The sequence below is a fragment of the Mus pahari genome, chromosome 21, assembly GCF_900095145.1.
Source record: "Mus pahari chromosome 21, PAHARI_EIJ_v1.1, whole genome shotgun sequence".
Lineage (NCBI taxonomy): Eukaryota > Metazoa > Chordata > Mammalia > Rodentia > Muridae > Mus > Mus pahari.
Window position 1 is genome coordinate 43,947,639 of NC_034610.1, and position 24,444 is coordinate 43,972,082.

General features: G+C 43.4%; 1 protein-coding gene across 3 annotated transcripts in view; it reads right to left on the bottom strand.

Annotated features, from left to right (window-relative positions):
* Pde7b (phosphodiesterase 7B) overlaps nt 1–24,444 on the bottom strand; it is a 320,938-nt gene that overhangs the window by 6,378 nt on the left and 290,116 nt on the right. For all 3 annotated transcript variants that reach the window (XM_021221005.2, XM_029533060.1, XM_021221003.2), the window contains 4 exons: nt 15,378–15,469; nt 10,274–10,418; nt 7,410–7,506; nt 4,146–4,226 (listed from right to left, as the gene is read on the bottom strand). In XM_021221005.2, the coding sequence (XP_021076664.1) occupies nt 4,146–4,226; nt 7,410–7,506; nt 10,274–10,418; nt 15,378–15,469 (415 nt within the window). The remainder of the gene's footprint in view (nt 1–4,145; nt 4,227–7,409; nt 7,507–10,273; nt 10,419–15,377; nt 15,470–24,444) is intronic.

Consider the following 24,444-nt stretch of genomic DNA (forward strand, 5'->3'; position numbering starts at 1 on the left):
GCATGTTGCCCACGGTTACCCATCATAACTACATTGTGAGACCTTGTTGCCGAAGATCCACACAGTTCCGATGTAAGATATGGAGAAGTAAATCAAACTGACCGGGGAACTTCCTCCTTGGTGACAGAAGGTATCATGCGGGCTGCTTTGCAGGAAGGAGATTATGTCTTTACCCAGTGCTGGACCCTGCATACTGCAAGATGCACCTACTGGCCCACCCGTGCGTGAGTGTTCTGAGCTAACCGGCTGCTTTCTGGTCAGATTTGAGGCCTGTCCCACAGGAAAGAATTTTCTGTCTGGTATTGCAATCCTAATCGGAAGTCTATGGCTACAGAGGTCACAGGCCCTAGGGTAGAACTTATTACTTCTCCCAGTGCTCCTGCGGTCTAATTGTCTTCTATTAGTGTTTATACCCACGGATCTGGGCTGCTCTCGACCTTCGTCAGAGAAGCCTCCTTTTACAGTGGACAGCGACCGGTAGAGAAAGGCACAATTAGTCAAAGGGCTAAGAGCAGGAGACCGAAGTACTCAGCATTGAACAGGACATCTATTAGCCACTCCCCCATCCCTAAAACCCAGGGAGCATTGTGGGATAGAAGACAAAGATAAGGAAAGAGTTGAAGGGTGGGCAGGAGCCCTGAGGGATACTGTCTTCTGGTCATGAACTCAGAGCAGCCATGGATATGACCCATACAGCTAAGTCAAGCCAGCTAAAATTCTGCAGATATGGGGTATTCATATTGAGCTGCCTTTAGCAGTGGATAGTTGCTGGGAACAGGGATAATAATTTTTTATTAAGGATATCATATGCCCCACTGAATGGCTCCATATCACAAGAGGCAGTGCTAATTGGACTTGGGTCATAAAGTAATAAAAGACATGAAGTTTTGTGTGTGTGTGTGTGTGTGTGTTGGGAAGCTATGGAAAGAGTTGAAGGGGGAATAGAGAATAGAAATGATCATATTTCATTATATACATGTACAGAATTATCAAAACTAAAGAAAAATAAAAGGTTCTAACAGGCTTCTCTGTTATTCAATACAATGGACATAGAGGACAACAAGATGAGAGGGGATGTTTTAGTCAGGGGAATTCAGGAGAGAAAATAGCTACATTGTATAGGACCCAGTGGAGAAATGTGTGTGTGTGTGTGTGTGTGTGTGTGTGTGCGCGCGCGCGCGTGTGTGTGTGTGCGTGTGTGTGTGTGTGTGTGTGTGTGTCGCTAGAGCTTGTAGGTCATTAGACTTACCTGTTTAGGGTTTTCTAATTTAGTCTAATATGCCTTGTTACACATGCCAACCTGAACCTGTAAGAGCTGTAATGGGGACCAAGAGTTGTTTTATAATCATTTTCTCTTCCTTGTTGCTGTTATGTAGTAGCTGTGGAAGTTTCCTTTCTACCATAGATCACTAAGCTGAAAACCAGGACATACAATGAGGCAAAATGTGTTCTTATGACAACAGGACAGAACTCTGAAATCAGCCCTGTGCCTGTCTAGGCTGGGTGCTTAATAGGGTAAAGGTTTTTTTTTTTTTTTTTTTTTAATTTGGGAAACATGTGATTCAAAGTGTTGTAAGCAGCAACCTGGCAAGATTCTTTCTATCTAGAGTTTAACAACGGGAGTCTTAGAATTAGGAACCCCACTATAAAACTTCATAACTGAAGCATGAAGGCATGGATGCTGAGGTAGCATGTCTGCTGTTATATCTTCCCTCCCAGTGACTCTGATGTGCTCTGGGCCTTGGTCTCTGTTCTTTCTTTCTCTTTCTTTCTTTCTTTCTTTCTTTCTTTCTTTCTTTCTTTCTTTCTTTCTTTCTTTCTTTCTTTATTTCCTTCCTTCCTTCCTTCCTTCCTTCCTTCCTTCCTTCCTTCCTTCCTTCCTTCCTTCCTTCAGTAGTGTGATGGTTTGTATATGCTTGGCCCAGGGAGTGCCACCATTAGAAGGTGTGGCCTTGTTGGAGTAGGTGTGTCACTGTGGGTGTGACCCTCATCCTAGCTGCCTAGAAGTCAGTCTTCCACTGGCAGCCTCCAGATGAAGATGTAGAACTCTCAGCTCTGCCTGTACCAGGCCTGCCCAGTCGCTGCCATGTTCCTGCTATGATGATAATGGACTAAATCTCTGAACCTGTAAGCCAGCCCCAATTAAATGTTGTCCTCTATAAGACTTGCCTTGGTCATGATGTCCATTCACAGCAGTAAAACAAAGACAGTTATGGTCTCACTAGTAACTCTGGCTGAACTGGAAGTTACTTTGTATGCCAGTTTGACTTAGAGAACTTACAGAGATCTGCCCCTTTCCTTCCCCAATGCCAAGGCTTAATAGCTTTGAGACCTGCCACCCTTTGAATGAAATGGCCCGTGGTGGGTCTGTGCAAAGTCACGAAGGACTGGATGTCAAGGACGGAGTTCATTGAGGAAAAGAGGTTAAGCTGTGTTTGGTTTTAACAGAAGCACTTGCAGGGGAAGAAAGGCTCGCTTTATATGTAGATGGAATTCCTGTCTTAAGATGTAGAGCAAAAATATTTCCTTCATAAAAGTGAAGCAAGTAAAAGCTCGCCCACTTGATTTGCATACAGACCTTATGTGTAATGGGATTAGATAAAGCAGTAATAATTGTGGATGCACTGAGACCACACTTGGGCGGCTTACCACGGTTGACACTTGAAAGGGAGTGTGGTTTCATGAGCTCAGGACAGAAATGTGGTTTGAAGTAGAGAGTGGAGAAACACTGTCCTATGGCCACAAGGGGGCAGCAGAACTCTAGGATTTCAGGCCTAGGGACTAGGCCATGGATTTAACTGTTGTGGATAAAGGTTAAGGACACACCCTGAAGGAGGCTAAAGCACTTAGCTCCCATGGGAAGGGTCTTAAAGCCTGATTCATTTGGATTTCCACTCTCTGAGCTCTGAAGAGGCTGTGAATGGCTAATTCAGTTTGACTTAGAGATTATTTTTCGTGTGTGTGGTAGGTTTCTGTGTGTGCTGTTACATATGTGTATATGGGCATGCACGTATGTGTGCATGCAGTGGGAAGCCAGAAGTCAATAATGGGTGTCTTTCTCAGTTGCTTCTCCTTTGTTACTATTGTTTATTTTTTGGTGTGTGAGTATGCATGCATGAATATGTGTGTGCATGCATGTATACATGTATTTTGTTTGTATGTGCATGCATGTGCATATATTACTGTGTGCGTGCACATGTGTGTGTGCCTGTGTGTGGAAGCCAGAGATGTGCCCACAGAGGCAGTTGTGAGCCACTGGCCATGGGTGTTAACAACCAAACTCTAGTTCTCTGCAGGAGCAGTTACATGCTCTTCACTACTGAGCCATTTATCCAGCCACCATTTTTTGAGACAGGGTCTGTCACTAATTCTGCTAGAACAGCAGGCCAGTGAGTGTCAGGGGTCCTCCTGCCTCTGGAACTCCCCAGAGCTGGCTCCTACGCCTGACTTCTTAGACACAAAGATCTTCGTGTTTGTGTCTTTGTGAGGCAGGCAGGCAGGCGTGTTACTGGCAGCCATCTCCTCACCCAGTCCTCCTTGTACTTCAGGACAAGGCCTCTCAGTGAACCTGGAGTTTGCCTGGCGAACACTTTACTGACCACGTCACGGCTCCAGCACGTGGCGCTAGGGATGGACTTGGGGCCTTGCACACGGCAGGCAAGTGCTGTACTTCTAAGCCACCTTCTGGGCTCTTGGCTTTCAGTACTGGGTCTTCCTAGGCAGCTCGGTGTGGCTTTGAGTTTGCTAATAAGTGTATGCAGGCTTCGGATGTGGGATCTTAAGGGCTCATCACCCCAGTACTTGGATTATAGGGATGCACTAAACACTACCAAGTCGTTCTTGATTTTCACTCTATTCTAAAATCACGATGTTGACACTGGGACTTAGTATTAAGTTAGTTAAAGGTATACAACAAACCCCATTCCTTGATTGTTTTGATTTTTCAAATGAAAATTATCTAAAAGGTTGGTCATGATTAAAGTGTTTGTTTGGCCCCAGCCATTTAGATCTCTGGAAGACTGTGTGTTGTTGTTGTTGTTATTATTATTATTATTATTATTATTATTATTATTATTATTATTATGTGACTCCTTGTAGAGATGCCCAGCTATTTATTAAAAAAAAACAAACAGATTTCAACTCACCAATTTGTATGCTAGGGATGGAATCTTTCTGTTGATTACAAAGAGGACTGATTTCCAGTTCAAACTTCTGTTCAAGGTCACCTAAGAAGAAAGAAGAACAAGAAACACATAGCAATTTAAGAGTTTATAGAATGTGTATCAAAAACTTTAATGATCTAGTTGGAGGAAATCATTCTGGGGTTATTGTTCCTTACCTTGGAATATTCATGAACCTTTTAGGACCACTGGCTCACAGAGCTGCCTAAAGATAAACCCACAGGGCATCAACAATCCCTAACAGTGGCTCCTTTGAGTAGGTGTGCTTGACAGTGGGACAAACCTAAAAATTGCATCTATCTATTCATTCATTCTCTCTCTCTCCTCTCCCTCCTCTCTCTCTCTCTCTCTCTCTCTCTCTCTCTCTCGTGTGTGTGTGTGTGTGTGTGTGTGTGTGTGTGTGTGTGTAGGTAGGGGACAATCAGTAGGAGGAGACATTTTTTACCATGTCAAATCTGGGGATTGAGCTTGGGTTGTCAGTCTTGGTGGCAGGTACCACTGCCATTTTTAGTGATAGAAAAGTTTTCTACACAGTCTATTCTGGGAACTCTCTGAAGCATGTCCAACACACTAGGAACTAAAATTTTAATTTCTTTTTGCATTATAATTAATTAAAATTTAGCTAGCCACATGAGCCTTAGAGATACCATAGATCGGAGAGCAATGAGCCTTCCATTACAGGTCTCTTCCATTGCCTGTCTTTCTGTGAGGTTCTTTATTCTTTCTCTTACTCGCCAGACAAGTATGAAACACTTGTCTTCAATCTTCTAATCAATGTAGAAAGTACAGAGAGGAAAACCGAATAGTCTCTCCTCTGGGAATGTTGCAGATTAGCATTTGGGGTCTTACAATGGAACCAGCCATATTTCTTGGTGGCAACTGTAACATCCCGTGCGGAGTTATTCACATAAAAATACATTTTACTGAGGATTATACAAAGAGAGAGGTGGATGTTTAATAAAAACTTCTGAAAGACTAGGTTAATTGTGGAGCAATCATTAGCCCATATTTACAAAGAACTTTCTTAAAGCGTTGAGGGCTGGGGGGGGGGCGGAGCACCTAACCTCCCGATCTCACAGTTTTCCTAATTCATAGGCTGCCATTCTCCTCCACCCAACCCTGTACCTGAAACCTCAACTTAAAGGATATTTTCTTGTTTGTTTAATGTAATGCATGATATCGGTCATGTTTGTCCTAACTGGCCATAGTGGCCCTCACATTCTACGGTTTGAGGCAGGAGCGTAAGTTTGAGACCAACCTCTCCTAACTGTGAAGGCCCTGTCTCGCAGCAGCAGCAGCAGCAGCAGCAGCAGCAGCAGCAGCAGCAGCAGCAGCAGCAGCGACAACTAAGAACTGTTGAAAGAAACCTGACTGCTGGGGAGATGAGCTGCTGTTTGAATCCAGATCCACAAGTGAAAGCCAGATGGGACCCGTCAAGATGACAGGAGTCATTCCTGAGTTAAAGACATCCAATGCGGAAGAAAGATAGTTCCGAGGAGCAGAGTCTGTTCTTCTCAAAGCAGACAAAATGTCTGGACTGCAGGGCCCTTAACTGAAAAGGGACAACTCTGTCCCTTGGTTCCTTTGCTGGGAGCTCTGCAGTGTGGGTGAACGCTCTTCCCCAGTGACTGTGGTGGCAAACATTCTGGGTCTTTCTATGTAACGATGCGGCGTCTCAGGGGCAGGTTTTTGCAAAGAAACTTTATAGTCACCTGATTGCTGGATGCCATTAATTCCTCATCGTTAGGAACTTTGATTCCTGAACTCTGTGTCTGCCCAAGTGGTGTAACCACTGTCCCCAAGTCGCTTAGAGTCTGAATAAAGAAAGTGTCGGATGGGCAGATCAAAGCTTTAAACCACAACGGACACCTACCATAGCCCATGATGGAATCAGAGGCAAGTGGGCCAGAGGGGGATCTTGATCTTCAGTACTGTAGTCCCAGCCTTCTCTCCTGCTGCTCTTTCAATAGTTTATGTATCACACCGGGAAGCAAGCACTCGCCCTAACTTTAAACCCTCTCTGTGCCAACTTCATCCTGCTCACTGTTGTTCTCAGCGGAGACTTTATGTCTTGGCCAACTTGAACTGCGATTCTAGCTTCTCCTGATTCATATTGGGTGCACATGAAATTCCAGAGGCACAGAAGTCACACGAGCACTTTTACTCCTGGGCTGTGACAGTGAGCAGAGCCTCTGGCCCCGTGTGAACCCAGCCCTATTCTGTCTTCTGTCATTGGAACCACCGAGATGTCACTGACACATCTTTCAGTGGACTTTTTTCCCAAAAGGCTCACTGTTGCCGTCTGACCTCCTCACAGAGCTGGTATGTGGGACACTTGAAGCTTTATTTGTTCCCAGTCTCTTAAACCTGATGCTGTCACTAGCACTAGGGCCCTGCTGGTGCCCGAGCAAACATTCTGAATGTTGAAACCCAGCCTGAAGAATCAAGCCTGTGTGTAAAGGCCTACTTCCCACCCAACATCAAGATTCTGCTTGCCGCTTTACTGCCTTCCTTACGAAGGAAGGTAACCTTTGAACAAAAATTATGACCTATCTTAGGGTCATTCAGCATTCCACAGTAAAACCCACATGTGTTATTGTTGAAACTGAACTCGAATGGTCTAACTCTTGTAAACTCTCGTTAGTTCTTGGCTAACTTTGACCTACATCACTGGATGTTTTAAGAACCAGAGGAAAAAGGCATACAAAAGGCTCTGGATTATTCTCTCAGAATGGAAGACATTGACTCCCAAACAATGCTTAGCCTTCAGGCCGCGCTCAGCTCATTCAAATGAAGTCAGGGCAAAAAATCAAACTTGTCTACCATACTGTTATAGTCACAGGGGACACAGACACACACAGACACAGACACAGACACACACACACACACACACACACACACACACACACGGCTGTTTGTATGCGTCTCTGCAAATATGTGAACATATATACACACATATATGGCTGTCTCTGTCTGTATGTGCATCTTGCTTGGATTCATTGTGTTGTGTTGTTATTACCCGTTTCCATAGTAAGTCTGTGATATTTATTATATTTATTTATATCTTTCTTCCCCACGAAAGGGTTGGATGAGTCACAAGAACGTGAAAGGAGAAGGCTAGGATAATTAGAATGGATGAAAGAATAGACGTCAGCCACTCCTGTTTTACGAGGAGAACTGCCTAAAAGGAGGCAGGGAGAGGAAGCCTTGGCTGTGGGCTCTACTAACCTTGTCTGTAGAATTCCTCGCAGACCCTTTCACTCCACTGTTTGCTCATCTCCCAGATACGACAAGGATTGCAAATGTCAGCACACTTCAAGGCGATCTGAGAATGGGCAGGGCACAGAGGGGCGGTCAGAGAGAATGTTCTTTCCTTTGCAAAGGTACCCAAGCCAAAGGTCCTGCAAGGTCCGCCCGTCATGTTTACAGAGGGCCTCCCGGACAGGCTTCTTCAGGAAACAACTGTTATTCACAACTGCACAAAGCCCTTCATTCAGAGCCCCGGCATTACAACGGTGAGAAGACAAGAGTCACCATGCAAGCGCACAGAGCTTCCTGGAGAAGACTCAGGAGGGCAAGCCAATGAAAGCCCTGGTCTGCTCCTACGTTATTCTATCCCTCTGAGACAGGTTTTTGCAGGGATCTGGCCAGACTCAAATATGATCATTGAAAGTCACTGTTCTTATTTTTTTCCATTGAATTTTAAAATTATTCTATTTATTAAATTGTATTAATTTTATATAATCAAATAAAACAATAATAATTTATTAAACTATTCATACATTACATTGTGGTGGTAGTTTTCCCTCTGTCCCTCCAGCCCCCTACCACCTCCATCTCCCCCTCACCTCTTCCCTCCCCATCCACTCCTCTTCCATTTCCTTTCGGAAAAGGGCAGGCCCCCCAGAGATATCAACCAAACATGGCATAGCAAGCTGCAGTAAGACTAGGCACCTCCCTTATATTAAGGCTGGACTAGGCAACCCAATAGGAGGGAAAGGGTCCCCAAAGGAGGCAAAACTGTCAGGGACAGGCCCTCACTCGCTGTTAGGAGTCCCATAAAAACACCAAGCTATACAATTATAAGGAATCTACAGAGGACCTAGCTTACATCCCTACAGCCCCCCTGGTTGTCAGTTCAGTCTCAGATGGAAGACACTCTCACATTGACACTCTCTGTGTGTGTCTTAAATTGCGTTTGCATGTGCATGTCTGTGTAGGTATAAACACGCTTAGACTGCCAGCCAAGATACTGAGTCACATTAGACCCAGCAGTCTTGGGTTTCCGTCTTGGGTTGCTAGACATGGCTCTGGATCTGGGATGTCTGTTTGGTTTTGTTAGTCATGATGATTCTAGGAGAGTTCTCTTGAATTCCCAGATAAGAAGGTTCTCCTTTTTGACCACCAACTCCTAAGAGACCGCAGCCTGGAGACCTGCCCACTAGCAGGGTTTATTGCTTTGACACACTTCTTTAGACCACCGAGTAGCCAGGAGTGTTGGGGTCTAGGAGAGCCTTAGATGGCACTAGCATATAAATCTACTTGTTTACTCTTTGGTTAGAAGGGGCACCAGCACATGTGTTGGCTAGGTAAGGGGCAGAAGTCCTTTTGGGGATTTTAAAGATTCCTTTGTGTTAGCAAGGGTTCCTTTGGAAATGCAGGGTTAAATATTTCAGTTACAAGTTGCTCTGAGTCATTTAAGTCAACATCTGGCTCATCTTTGAGCATTCAGGTACTAAGCTTTAAGCACTTAGGTACTAAGTTTTAAGTATTTAGAATCCTGGTTTAGAAAGAAAGGGATGGGAATTGTTCTACACCTGCAAGTTGAGTCATTCCTGCATGGGTTGAGCTCTTTGGGTAGCTACAATGTAAAGGCCTGGAACAAAATGACTATGGTTCAGACTCTGGTTGGTCTGTCTAGATAAGCTCAGGGCCCACCCCTGGGCATGCAGTCAGTCATCTGTGCCAAAGGGACCAGGATGATGAGAGAAAACATGAAGAAGGCTCTGACTTGGACACTGGGCCAAACTTTCGTTCTGAGGTTGACTACATCCCTCTTTTTGTCTCTTAAGTGGCTTCTTGCCATGGGGTAAAGCAGAAAGGGTTAGACTTGGTCCGATTCAACAACCCAATGCAAACCAGTTTAGTTACTTGTAGCCGAGAAACTGTAAACCTCACCTGAGCAAGCACTCAGGGAGGAACGGAAGGCAAAGGTGATCTGGAGGCCCCAGGTGAAGGCTTAGGGCTTTTCAGGGTTTGGTGGTACCTGGTTTTCTCAAGTTACAGAAGCAGTTCTTCAACAGCACCTGTCACACTAACTTTCTGTCATGGCATAAAACATGGTAAATGCTTGCGATGCAGGTGGCTCTGGGGACAGGGCCTTGCTGTGGCATTCTTGGTGAAGGCCATCCCTCCAGGGTGTGATTCCTAGCACTGTGGGTTTTTTTTTTTTTTTTTTTTTTTTTTGTATAATAGTACCTATGCAGGGGTGTAGAATGATCCCCATATGATCATATATCTGAATGCTTGGTTTCCAGTGGTGGAACTGTTTGGGAAGGATTAGGAGGTGTGGCCTTGTTGGAGAAGGTGTGTTAGTGGGGGCAGGTTTTGAGTTTCAGAAGTCCACATCATTCACAGTTCTCTCTACCCCTCTCCTCCTCTCCCCCTCTCTCTGCCATGTTACTGTCTCAACATGTAAGCTCTCAGCTGCTGCTCCAGTGCCATGCCTGTGCACATTGACAGGCTCTCTGCTACAACTATCATGGACTCGCCCCCTGAAATTGTAAGCAAGCCTCCAATTCAATGTTTTCTTCACAGGGATACAATAGTAACTAAGACGCAGGGTTGTAGCTTGCTGGTACACGAAACCTTCCATTGAGGTTACTCTGTGATGAGGCAGTTGCCAAACAAGGAAAAATGAGAGATTTTCCACTTTCTGAAGACTCGTTTTTTGCTTGTTTGGAAAGCACTTAACAGCTGCATGTCTTTCGGAGCTTTTAACAAAGTAGGTCAGCTCCTCAAACGTGCTAAAATCATTGATTGCATCCCTAAGTGTTTTCACTTGGCCAGGCTAGGTGGCTTTTGTTGCTTACCTGAAGCATAAAGTGTCTGTCCTGTACATTCTCCAGTCTCAAATCTTTATTGTGGAGGTGAGCTTTCAAGCGGGTCAGAAACTCATTCTGTCTGTTGATGTCCGTGGCCAAGATGAGGGAGCCCAGCTGCTGTTCGATATCCTGTCTGCATCCCCAAGAACAAAAGAGAGAATCACACCCACTCAGTAAAACCCACTCAGGGTGATCGATTCTCAAACCACCCCGTGGCTCGACTCTTTAGCCTTTAATGTGTTTATCACACAGCATCCCAGTCCCTCACAGCCTGAGAGCGAGTCTTCTGTCAGGGCTTCATGCGGATGAAGTTGTGTTCATTACACATTCCCACAGTTGTCAGGGGGGAAGTATGACAGAGTGAGAAAGAAAAGCATGCTTTAAAAGGGACACAAAAAGACTTGGGAAAAAAAAAAACCACAGGACTTTGGGTTGTGCCTTCTGAGAGCTCAAAGCAGCTTGAAGATAAGATGGTCCTAGAGAAAGAAAAGGTGGTAGCAATATTCTTAATGTTTAAAAATATTTATTTTTAACTCTTATTTATGTGTATGTATATATGTGTCTGTGTGTGTGTCATGTCACATGTATGACAATACCCACAGTGGCCAGAGAGGGCACTGGATTCTCTCTGCAGCTGAAGTTACAGGTGGCTGTGAGCCCCAGTAGGTGCTGTGCACTGAACTCAAGTCCTCTGGAAGAGCAATACGTGCTGTTAACCAGTGAGCCGTCTTTCTGGACTAATGGCCATAATTTGGAAGACGGTAATGGAGACGGTACTATGGGATGGAATGGGTCAGTAACAATACGAAATAGACTGGCAGCAAGAGACAGTAGAAATTCAAAGCGAAGCAGCTGTTAAGATGCCACTGTAACCTGGCAGGAAGGAGACATGTTAGGATGCAGATGGCCCAGGAGAAACGGGGCATTTTATAAAAGTAGGTCAGAGCTTTGCTTCTCATGTAGAAATCAGTCAGGAGGAGGAGGAGGAGGAGGGACTGGCCAGTAACTGTGTTTAAAGTTCATGTGTAGGAATGGAATGTGTTGGAGCAGCATTGCATAGGTCATGGCTGTGCCATTTAGTGAGTCAAGATAGCTGCAAAGGAGCACTGTCTGCCAGTGTCCTAGGGGACCCCCTTGCCTCATCCATGGCCCCAGCAAGCCTACTGTAGCTACCCTTGGCTCTTTTTCTACTTGGCTCTTTTTCTTTTTCTCAAATAACTTTGCTACTGTGCATGTTTAACAAAATGCCTTAACTTCAGCTCCTTTCAAACTTTAAGTTATATGGTATATAATATGGCATCATATAATACATAACATGACATATATTAATACATCTTGTCACCCCATTTTGTAGTTGGGCTTTCTATTATTTATTTTTTAACATAATTTTATTCTTTGGGAATTTCATACATGTGTATAATGTATTTTCACTGGAACACCGCCACCCCCCTTGCCCTCAGCTCTTCCCAGACCCCTTCACCCTGGCCCTCCTCGCTCTCAATTTTATGCCCCTCCCCCCTTTTTGGTTAACTTGAGTGCAGTTGGTGCTGCTGGTATGTACATGGGTGTACATACATGACTAGAGCTTGTTGCCTCTTTTGTTGTTTTGAGACAGGATTTCATATAATCCAGGTAAGGCCTGAAGGTACTGTGTAGCAAGGCTGACCTTGAACTCTGGCTCTCCTGCCTCCACCTCCCAAATGCTGGAATTTCAGTAATATACCACCATGCCTGGCTCATGTCTTGTGTTTTTGGCTTGAGATTGTGTCTTCAAATTCACCTGCATTGACATGTAGGCTCTAATATGTAGTTTTCATCAGTGTACTGTATTCCATTTACTATAGCGCGAATCCATGTTTGGTGGCCACTCCAGTTTCTTCTAGTTTCTGACCACTATGAGGAATTCCCCATAAAAATGCCCCCTGGATAACAAGCACACACAGCCTTTATATGTTTAAGTATGCTTCGGGCAGCACAATACCTGGGCAGCTGCCATCCCTCCATGTGGGGCCCACCCCTAAGTTATTTCTGATTGGTAAATAAAGATGCCGTCAGCCAATAGTTGAGGAGAAGAGACATAGGTGGCATTGAGGTTTTTAATGGCCTTAGGGAGAACACCATGAAGAAAAAATAGAAGTCACTATAGAATAAAAGAAGAGTGTAGAGGAGAGGAGAGAGGAGAAAGGAGAGGAAAGGAAAGATGAGCCATAAAAACATGACCATGTGGGCTGACCAATCAGAGCTAAGAGCAGCCCAGATAAAGCATAGTAAGTAATAACTTGGGTTATAGATAAGAAGGTAGATTCTAACCACATGGAGGGTAGGAAATTGCCCAACTATTGTGCTGCCTAAGATATGTTTGAAAATATAAATACGATGTGTGTCTTTCATCCAAAAACATAAATGGTCTAACCCCACACTGGGATTTCTAACATTTTTATTATAAACTACAAGTAAATTTAGAATGTAAACATCTGATGGGCACCTTGAAAACTACTGAGTACTAGTTTAAAACTTTCATCATATAGATATCGCTGGATTACTGTCTCAAGCACAATACAACACTAGTTTGATGTTTCCTTACAAAGTCACTGTCTTCAGATGCAACAGAAGAGGGCATCAGATCCCATTACAGATGGTTGTGAGCCACCATGTGGTTGCTGGGAATTGAACTCAGGACTTCTGGAAGAGCATTCAGTGCTCTTAACCCCTGAGTCATCTCTCCAGCTCCCTAGTTTTATTATAAAAAAATGTCATTTATAATGAAATAATTTGGAAACCACCTAATTTCTAAACAATAGGGCATAATTACATCTATTTGGATACAATATTGACAAGTAGTCAATACAATAACTTTCAGTAACTTAATGGATGATGTAGAAAAAGCCTTTTTAGTAAAGGTACACTATTAGGCTAGATAGTATTCTGCAAGCCAGCTGTGGAGATCATTTCCCTTAATCTCATCACTTGAGAGACGGAGGCAAGAGAATTGTTGTAAGTTTGAAGTCAGCCTGGGTTACAGGGAAGATCCTGTCTCAAACAATCTAAACAGAAGGATGGAGAAATGTTCAGTGGTTGAGCGCACCTGCTGTTCTTGCCAGGGACTTGAGTTCCGTTCCTACAGCCCACACTGGAGGCTCACCAGTGCTCGTAACTAACTCTAGCTCCAGTAACAACATCCTCTTCTGGCCCCTGAGTGTACCTGAATGCATGTGGTGTACATACAACCAAGCAGGCACATACATAAGCAAAGTAAAAACAAAACAAAACCCTGAAAAGAACAACAAACAAAGCCTGCACACAGGTCTTGCATTGTGTTAAAATGTGGTTGCACTAAAGATACTGAAAGGAAATATAGCTGCGGGGCTAATGCTGACTGTCCTCATAGATGGGGTCGTCAATACTTGTGTTTTCCTTCTTTGAACTGGTGAACCTGTCAGTGCTCTGTCTACTTTTTGTTCTTCAAAAGCGACAACTCGTTATTGATCGTTCAAATGAGTCTTTTTCTCGACTTTCCGTAGTTACCGCATTTAACGTATTTGGCTTTTAAAGGTCAGAGAAATAACCTTAAATGACTCCCTTGAGGGTAGAAAAGCTAATAAAGATGAATATAAGTTTTGTTTTAAAGTCCATTCACAATCATTTACTGTGTAACGAGAAGCCTTCCAGCAACAGCAATTTGCAACACAGTATCTCACAAAGACACTGTGGCTCAGAGATAAATGGTATTTTAGTGCAGTCCCTGGGAGTGAGTGTGTGAGTGTGAGTGTGAGTGTGAGGGTCCTAACCAAAACGGCAAGGGTTAGTGGGACGGTTTGGGGACGGTTGGTCACTCTGGGTCCTTTGCTGCTTCTTTCTCAATTATTCTTCATTATATTCTTTTTCTGTCCACCCTCCTTCCTTTCTGTTTTTTTTAATTGTATTTTTTCTTTTTAATTTCCAGAGGGTTAAAAAGAGCTCAGCTCCTCCTGTAAGCTGAACATTTCCTTCCAGAGCTGGGGATACAAGTGAAATGCATAGAGGTTCCAGAAAAATACTTATGAGTGCAGAGAATACTGCCTGTCCTGTAGCAGAGCGTCACTCTGACCTGGACCTAAGCTCCCACATGTTTGTAAGAGGACAGCTGATTTTGTCACTTGCCTAACTCCCTTGGGTCCTATACACTTCCATAAAAGGGATCAGAATTAGTCTTGGTGCTGTAAAACAATGTTTTGGCTGAGTTGGGGCCATGAGAAAAATGAGTAAGATTCAGGCCAGAGAAACAGTAGACTGTGGGAAGTTTTATTTTCTGCTGGGCACGGTGGTGTACACTTCTAATTTAAGCACTTGGGGGTGGGGAGAGGCAGGAGGATCTCTGAGTTCAGGGCCATCCTGGTCTACAAAGCAAGTTCCAGGCAAGTTAGGGATGCACAGAGAAACCCTGTCCTGGAAAAACAAACAAACAAACAACCCCAAAAGACATTAAGTGGATCAATGACAAAAAATGATTGGTCAAGTCAGTTAACAAATCCTTTAAATTTATTTTGTCTTATTTATTTTTTGAAGAGGAGTTTTTCTCTGTAGCCCAGGCTACCCTCAGTTTCACACTGATCCTCCTGCCTCAGCTTTCACATCGCTAGGAATATAGTAATGAGTTACACACGGCCTAACAAAACATTTCTGACTCCTACTTTGCCTGGAGACAGCAATGATAGAATCCACTTAACTGGACTCGTCCTTAATCTAGTTTGCAAATTCCTGTGTTCCTTCTTGACAAATATTTATTCTTTGTATCTAAACGGGAGGACGGTTTTGCTAACATAAGGGACAGGAATTTGGCAGAGCAGAGCCCTGTTGCTGAAGAGTGTGAAAGCAGGGGGCTGTTTGTTATCCCTTCCTCACAGACCCTCTGAGGCCTTTTCAAAGTGCACAGAGAGTCTGGTTTCTAGGTTTCCGTACCTGACAGCGATTCTCTGGCTGTACAATCAAGTGAGGGCAGGAAACCCCAGCAGCTGGCGCCCCACTACTGATGCAGGGTCCCCAGCATGCCCTGGAGAACGTGACTTATCTTTACTGTGTGCACCTCAGTCGGCTTCATCTCTAGAGCACTTACGTCATTTCCTTTGGCAAGTGAGCCAGGAGCCGTGATTCTCGAAGCATGCCAATTGTAGATCGCCAGTGGTGATTCTCCAGTACCGACATATTCTAGAAAGAAAGAAAACACAAGCTATAAAGGGGACAAGAGCTAGATAACGATCTCTCACAGCTGAGCACACCTTGAGGACGGCCAATATTTTCTTTCCAGACAAAGGCCCAGAGAAGAAAACCAAAGTGAAAAACCCCTGGCCTTGTCCTCAGGCTCAGTGATGTTTGGGGGTGCAGGGTCCCTTGGAGTCTAGGTTGACTAATTCTGTTGACTCTGTCCCTGCTTTCTACAGCTCCCTCAGGTGACCCTACTTGTAGAAGAGCAGAGTGAAGCAGTTGAAACAGATCCTTATAGGTGCCAGCGCTCTACAGTTCTGACTTCTTCCGAGACTGCTTGATCAAACGGAGCAGAGGCAGTTGTCACAGTCTGATCCGCTGTGCTGTTCATAGCTGGTAAGATCGTCCTATGCTTCCACGGCCCCTGGCTGCACATCCGACTTCTCAGTCCCATTCAATATTGTTTTGGTTATTGGGTAGACACACACACACACACACACACACACACACACACACACACACACGAGTTCAGGTATCTTTGGAGGTCATAGGCCATTAGATCTTCTGTAGCTGGAATACTGGTAGTTATAAGCCGTTGGACTCTACTGTTAGGACTCTGTGTCCTCTGCAAGAGTGACATGAGCTCTTACCGGCCGAGCCATCTCTGCAGCCAGCAGGAATGACTTTTTATGTGCACTAAGGTTTAAGAACCACTGCTAAGGGGATAGCTTTGTCTACCGTCCTGCCGTCCTGATGAGAATCTTGGCATTTAGCCTTTGAAGTCTGTGAAATGAAATCTACAGTCACTCCCTTGTCCAGTTATTTTGATAAATCTCATTTTTGGGGAACATCGATTATGTTTAGCTTCTCCCCTGAACTTACTGTTAGTGTAAGTTTTTCTTTTTCTTTCTGTTTTTTTTTTTTTTTTTTTTTTGGTTTTCCTAAGGTAGAGTCACAGAATTTACAGGCTGTCCTTGAAGTTAACATCTAGCCCAGGCTAGCCTTTTACTATCAATCTTACTGCTTTGACCTGCTGAGTTCTGGGGGTTGTAGGTATATACCACCAAGCCTGGCTTCTGTACTATTTTAAGAGTAACTTTAAGTTCATAAAAATATAAAAAAATAACATTATTTAAAAGTGAAAGAAAACTGTTCAGTTGCATTTACATGAGGTGCCTTATGTAGTGACAGTTGTCGGGACAGGAAGAGGGATAGTGGTTGGGGGTGGGAGGGGCAGGAGGATCGGAGCTCTTGCTTGATGGATATAGAACTTTATAAGATGTTCTAAGACGCAGCGTCATGATAGCTACGTATCATTATAGCTGCACTTGATAAATGATTGATGTGGAAGGGGGCACACTTACTTGGGGGCAGTGCCAGCCCTGGGCATGTGGTCCTAGGTGAGCTAAGAATGTTGGCTAAGCAAGCCAGGGGAGAAAGCTATAGCTGCATTCAACACCACTGAATTCCATCCTTCGGAGTGTTGAGATGGTGTATTTTACCACAGTTGAAAAAACCAGGAAGGACAGAAGCAAGGATAACCAATGCTCTTGTTTGCTTCTTCTTACTGTGGCAAAGACCGTGACAAAAAGCAACTGGGGGAAAGGGTTTATCTTATCTTATAACTTACAGTCAGTCCTTCACTGAGGGAAGTCAGAGCAAGAACCTGGGGGCAGGAACCGAAGGGAGGCCAGAGAACACTGCAGAGTAGCTTGCTCCCCGTGGCTTACTTAGCCGGCTTTCTCAGCTCACCCTGGACCATGTGTCCAGGAGTAGCACTACCCCCCAAGTGAGCTGGGCTCTTACACATCAATCATTAATCAACAAATGCCCTAAAGACTCGCCTACTGGCCAATCTGATGGAGACATTTTCTCAACTGAGATTTCTTTCCCGGATAACTAGCTAAGAAAAAATAAAACCTAACCAGACCAAAACAAATCATAGAGTCTCCAACTTGTTTTTAGCAAATGGAACGAGTCCCTGTGAGTGACACAATCCAGGATCCTCTAAAACACTCACAAACACACACACACTCACACATACTAACATACACAAACACTCTCATACACACTAACACACACTCACAACATTCACACACCCATGGACACACACACTAACATACACACACACACACACACTCACACATACTCACATACACTAATGCACACAAACACACACACACTAACACACATTAACACACTCACAACACACACTCACACACCCACAGATACACACATACTCACATACACTAATGTGATAGGGATCACACAAACACACACATACTAACACACTCACAACACACATACCAACGGATACACACACACTAACACACACTCACAACATGCACTCACACACCCACGGATACACACACACACACACACACACGTTCAGGGAAAATAAACCTATTCTTGCTCCTAAATCTCTCTATGACTGTGTTGTGATGAGCTTTGTGAGATTCTCCATTAAGCCCATCCTTGGAGAGACTGCATTGCAATTGTCTCTTCCTTGCCAAGCAGTTGTTATTTTTATTTACCACTTGACTATGTTTGAACCAGTGATGAAATCTTATTACTTTTACCCTCTGGTCAATTATTTCCTTTTGGGCACGAGCCACACTAACAAAAGAGAATGTTTGTTAGAAGCAACGTGCTAGACTAATTTGTTCTGATTGTAAAGATTTATGAGCATCGAGAGGGCTTGGTTAGCATGATGTAACAGATGCTCAATCCTGCAGTGACATTTAATTCCGTTGCTCATGAGTTCACTCGCCAGACTAAGTCAAGCAGATATAAACACGAGCTACCTCACATGAGTTCTTCAGAGGGCCAAAAACTGTAACAAGACCTAATGACGAATGACACTACATCTCAGTTGAATGGCATAGGAGCATGTGGAGGCTGGCCTTAGGCGGTGTTTTGTATGCCAGCCCGACTTAACATCTTCATTAAGGATCTTCTGCAGATGGACTGTGAGGAGACATGGGGAATTTGCTGGTGAAGTGTATTTGGATAGGAGTACCAAGGGAATGAGAGGAGACGGAGCAGGCTGGGGGAGCTGGCACCAGTGAAAGACAGTGTCTGAGTGCAAACAGACTCATGTGGGAAGAGGCTTATATGGACGACAGATTGATCAGGACGGTGTGGGGACCGGGCCACTCATCTGCCTTCAAGAGAGTAAGGAACGGAGACCAGGGAACCATGCAGCCTCTTTGGGTCAAGCACTTTATTTAACCTCTCTTAACCCTCACGTCACCCTTGGGTGGTCTTATTTCAGGTATAATAACCTGTGAGGCTAGCACCCCATTTGTGACTGGTTAAGGAACATCTTCAACTCATGCCTGCCAGAATTAAAACCTGGGAGTTTGTACATGTTTCTTGCTGCCTCCTAAGAATTTTCTCTGTGCCGCTGTATCTCAGCACCCAGAAGCCAGAGCTTTGTGACCTCACAGACACCTATAATTAGATTTAATTTTGTCCTCGCTTTTCAGAATTGATAATTAAAAATGTAAGTCATTCAGTTATGCTCTGCTTATTTGTAAACATTAGCATTTTAATGCCATATTTTTGCATAGTAAATGTATTCAGAGAATCAAAATATCGTTTGCTTTTAATGCCCATTCATTTCTCCTTGAAAAAAAAAAGCATATGAATAATGTATTATTTAAGTTAGAAATTTTAAATTAAAGATTTATCACTGTTACTGCTGTTCTTGCCTTTCTTGATTATGGGACTTGATCCCAAAACCTCACCCATACCAAGCTAGGCATATGCTCTACTTCTGAGCTAAACTGCCAGCCCCGATCTTTCATTTTCAGTCTGTCCTTCGTAGAGTTTTATTATTTAGTTACTGATTTGTATGTGTGTGTGGTATGTGCCTGTGTGTGTGTGTGTGTGCCTGTGCGTGTGTTATCTGTGGAACTTACTGAGCTGGGTGGAGAGATTTCAGAGCCCTGAGTCAGAGTGTCTCCAGGAGGTGAGAACAGGCCGGCCATGCCCACCAGTTCCTGGCCAGTGCCAGGTAGCATGAATTGCATCTTTTAAAATATTTCCTGCAACAGGTGGCGAACCAACATGTTGGGCAAGAATCCACTAGAAATGTAAGATTATTAGCCTGAGAGTTAGAGTTTTATTTTCTAAGCGAGAGAAAGGTGGTGCTGGGACGAGTGTGGGAACTTCGAAACAAAGAAAGAGGGCTCTGTGGTCGCCTGCTGTGGAAAGAGACAAGATGGCTGCCCTGAGTCAGCGAGCTGGAGAATGGAAGCTGCCTACATCTTGGGGCAGATATTGATTTAACTGTAAATTTATAAAATTGGGGTTATTTGCTTTTAGGAAAGATTTATATACAGATTTTGTCTGAATCACATGGGGCTTTTCGCCCGAGGTTCAGAACTAGGATAGGGAAAATTAGTCACCGACTCCAAGTAGAGAGGACAGTGATAATTACCTGCTATGATCAGGTATTAATTATAAATGTCTGTGGCTCCAGGCAGAGAGCACAACAGATCAATGGTATAACAGGATGGCTGCTCTAGGCAGAGAACTTAACAGGTAAAGACTGCCTGCTTCCTACAGGCAGATATTAGTGAAAGTTTGAATTAACTGCTTTAAAGATGGCATAAAGATATATTGCTGTAATAAGTCTTACAAGATACTCAAATTCTGTCTAACGTGGGCTCTACGAGAATTTTGGGTTTAAGTCCTAGTTTGACTACCTACCTGCTTATAATAGATACATTATATATTCAGGTATAGATAGAAGTGTGAATCAGTTGTTTTAAAGATAAAGTCTGTAGGAGACTCAGATTCTCCAATGTGGGCTCCACGGGAATTTTAGGTTAATATCCTGACATGACAAATTAGAAAGGCCTAAACGGGCTCATACAATATTTGTTTAGTTTACTTCATTTGTTTTAAATTGTTCTTATTATAAAAATGGGTGCGATTTTGAGTCTTGTGGTTGTTTTACTGTTCCTCTGGGACAGAGGGCAAGCTACAGGTTTTTCCTGGTTGCTGGCTGAAGGATATGCTGATTTGGGAAAAAGGTTTTTTTTTTTTTTTTTCTTTGTGTTTTTAGAAAAGGGTGATTAGGCTCTGCACATCTTCCAGAGCTATGTGCATCAGATTTGACAGAGGGAGACCCCACCCCCCAGAGGACTAGATTCCAGAGAATCAAACGAAAAAGTTACCTTGATGATGCTAAGATTTTGTTTTGAGATTTGTACATTACAGACTACACAGCCTTGGTGCGTCTCATGGTCAGACGTGCTGAACTGACCTGCCTGAACTCCTGAGGTCTTGGACTCTCAGTCGGATCCAGTCAGGACACAGGCATCAGAGACTAAAATATCGTTGGTGTTGCCTTCCTAAGGCCAACCAACTCCCCCATTTTACCTCCCCTCCCCCTCCAAAGATATCTCAATGCCATCATTCAGCTTGAAGAAGTTATGAAGAGTTGTCAACCCAGTTCCTTGGGCTTTGGGGTTGGAGGTGGTTATTCTAATTTAGAAAAGGCCATAATTGGAACAGGGAGGAAATAGACTTGATTAGCCTTGATTGTGTAGCCATAATCTCATTTGGTAGAAATCTTTACAATAGTTATTAAGTTGAAGTCATAATTTCTTATTTTGGTACAGAATTCATTTCGATATTCAAGGTTTTCATTGGTATACATTTCTTCTATTGATATAAAAATTTTGTAAAAGTACAAGGCTTGAACATAGTCCTTTTATAAATGCCATTACAAACTGATCTGAGATGTTTAACCCTGTGAGTTAAGGGCCAGATAGCAAATTCATGGCTCTGAGTTTATTGTTAGGGTGTTTTCAGATAATCAGAAATAGCTGAGAGTAGTTAACGGACAACAGTCCATATTACTTTACATAGATAGTTGGTTTTCAAAAGTGTCAGAAATGCACAGAATGTGACATTTAATGTTATTTATTCTTTTGTTGTTGAGACAAATCTGCTCCTAGCAGCTTCCCTTTTGTGGATTCAAAGAAGAAGTCGAGCATCTCTACCTCCAGGCGAGGTAGTACATCGTGTCTACACAGCCACTGGGCAGGGATTGCTTATTCCTCTACAGACAAAATACTGTCCAGAAAAAGGACACACTATGTGGAATAAGTGGCTGATAACCTTTGCCAAGTCAGGGTAATCAGTCCTTCAAAATTCTGCCTTACAAAGGTCTGTCAGCTGATCCTGGGTCAGATGGCTGAAGAGTGATGCCACAACTTCCTGACATACTGGGGCTGTATAGGTAAACTGCTGTCTCTACAACTTGTCTCAGCTCTGGAAGCTGTCTTAGGCTTCCTGTATTTTCAGATAATGTTGGTCATTCTCGGATTTCTGATGGGCTTGAAAGACTAGTTATATTCTCATAGCCAACCCAGGCTATTTAGCTTGAGAGAACATATTTGAGAAGATAGTTTTCAGATAGTATACAAGCCAAACAAGGAGATAACAGATAATGGATTTATAAGCCTTTTTAAAGTTATGGTAGATAACATTGTTCTAGTTAATTGACAAAAATTATGGACTGGGTGTTAAGTGTGTCTTATACCTTATAATTGCAAAATGGCAATAGTTGTGTTCAATTTATATTTGAGAGAAAAGTTTTTTTTGTTTTTTTTGTTTTTTTTTTTTAATTTGGACAGAAAGGGTGAAATGTAGCAGAAATTTCCCCCAATTAATTTAAATATTAATACAAGAATAAGCCTGTGATTGGACAGGGAAAAGGGAGGCGGAACTAAGAGTTTCAGAGACAGATATGGGGTCAGGAAGAGAAGAGAAGGGAGAGGAGGAAGGAAGATGAAGGAAGAGGAAGATGATCCAGATTCTGTGTGGCTTTAAACAGCCACAGGTAGATACAAATATCATAAAGGACAGAATGACTGGGATGACTTGTCTAATCTAGGTGGGCAGCTTGTGTCATTATCAACTGGCTCTGAAATTATTGTGTGGGTGTCTTGTGAATTGAGAATTTATTGATATATATAAAACTAACTGTTAATCATAAGCTTTAAGAATTTTGATTTACTGGGTTAAGGGGATTTGTGACAGCTAGCCGCAGTGGGTGAATGGCTGGGAAGGTACAAGAGACTCTGAGGCAGGTGAACTGGAGCTGGGAAGACCCCTGCCTGGGGCTAACCCTGCGGGCAGTGGGACCCAGACTGCTGGGGAAGAGAGTAGCTGGGTATAGCACGGGATGGTGCCATTTTTAAATATTCCCAGCAGCATATGTGTATGCACCTGTGTATGTATGTGTGTGCTTCCTTATATATGTGGGTATGCCTGTGTCACCTGTGCTGTACCCGTGTGTAGGTCAGAGAAGGACACTGGATATTCTTTGTTGCTGTCTATCTTATTCCAAGGAGGCTGTCCCTCTGAACCTGGAGCTAGGCTGGTGGCCAGCAAGCCCTGGAGAGTCTCCTTCCTACCCCTAGTGCTAGGATTATATTCGTGTATTGCCACACCCTACTTGGTGCTAGGAATTCAAACTCTCACATCCTTATGTTCACTTAGCAAGTGCACTTACCCACTAGGCCATTTCCTCAAGTCCCAGAATTTTAGTTTAATGGCATATATTTATATCTGTGCAATCTTCTTTTCTAACATTACCGTAATTCTCTGCAACAAAAAATAGGGCTATAAGCTGAAATTCTAATTTAAAAGATTTTCCTAATTTGGGCCTATAAGAATTAAATAGTTTTTGAGATTGAGTTTATAGTGAAATTGTTATTAGTAACTAACTGGCCTTTAATAGCACAGGAGTATTGCAAATTTGGGAAAAAAATGATGCTAAATAAGCAAAGTTATTGGTGTTCATTTTAGGAGACCCATGTGGGTGGGACTCTGGAGTCTCAAGCAGAGGAGACACTTTGATATTTCTAAAGGTTCGGCCTCAGACTAGGTAAGAGGCACTCCTGTCTTCCGTAAGATGGAGAAGGGTGAGTGTGTGAACTGGCTGAGGGAGTAGAACTTTGACTTGCTAGCCTCGCTGGCCCACGCAGAATCGTGGGAAGGCCTAAGCATCGGCTCTGCGTACTGTCCAAGCCTAAGCATCGCTTGCAAGCCTTCCTGCATTCCCAAGGGCACACATGCACGTTTGGAGATCTCTGGTAGCCATGACTACCATGGAGGACAAGGAACATGTCTTATTCATCTCTGCACCTTAGCACAGGCCACATAAAGAAGTAAATGCTTGTCGAATTGGTCTGTATGAGCAATACCTGCACCCTAATGTTAAAAGGTTTAAAGAATTATTTAAAGAAAAGGAAACAAGATTTGAATTTTGAGCCAATCTCTGGCAGAAGCCAGCCTTGGAATGTTCTGTTGTGAAATCCTCAGACTTTTGTTCGGGGCAAAGATATTTTTAAATTATTTTAGCAATTGGCTCTTCTTCATTACATGTTTGCAGATAACCAGATAAGTGACTCCAGGAGTCAAAAATGAGGTAACATACGTTAATTGCAGAGCACACGTAAGACCATTATAAAGAATTTTAAAATCATTCCAACCCATCCTGCACAGTTTACTTAGTTTACATGACAGACATCAGGAAAACCAATGGAATATTCACTAACACTAGCCGTGCGCTGGACACTGGCAACAGAGAGTGAATCCATGCCACGGATGGCTGTCCATCTGAGATGTGAGCATCTCACCAGGCAATGGCAATTTTGATGGTACACATGGGAATAAGGAAAGAGAACACTGAGCCTGTGCAGGAGACACAGGGAAGATGGATCTCTAGAGGCAGGAGATTTCAAGGAGGAAAAGATGTGCACGATGAGGTCAGAGGCTGAGTGAGCCAGAGTGGACCCAGAGATTATATTCATTATACTTGAGCAGAATATACCACACGACAATGCTTTTGATTACAAATGGGCGGAAGGAGTAGTGTGTGGAGACCTGAAGCAAGAGATATTTTGTATTTCTCTTCTCTGTTTGGTTGTATATTTTGTTTCAGAAATGGTCAC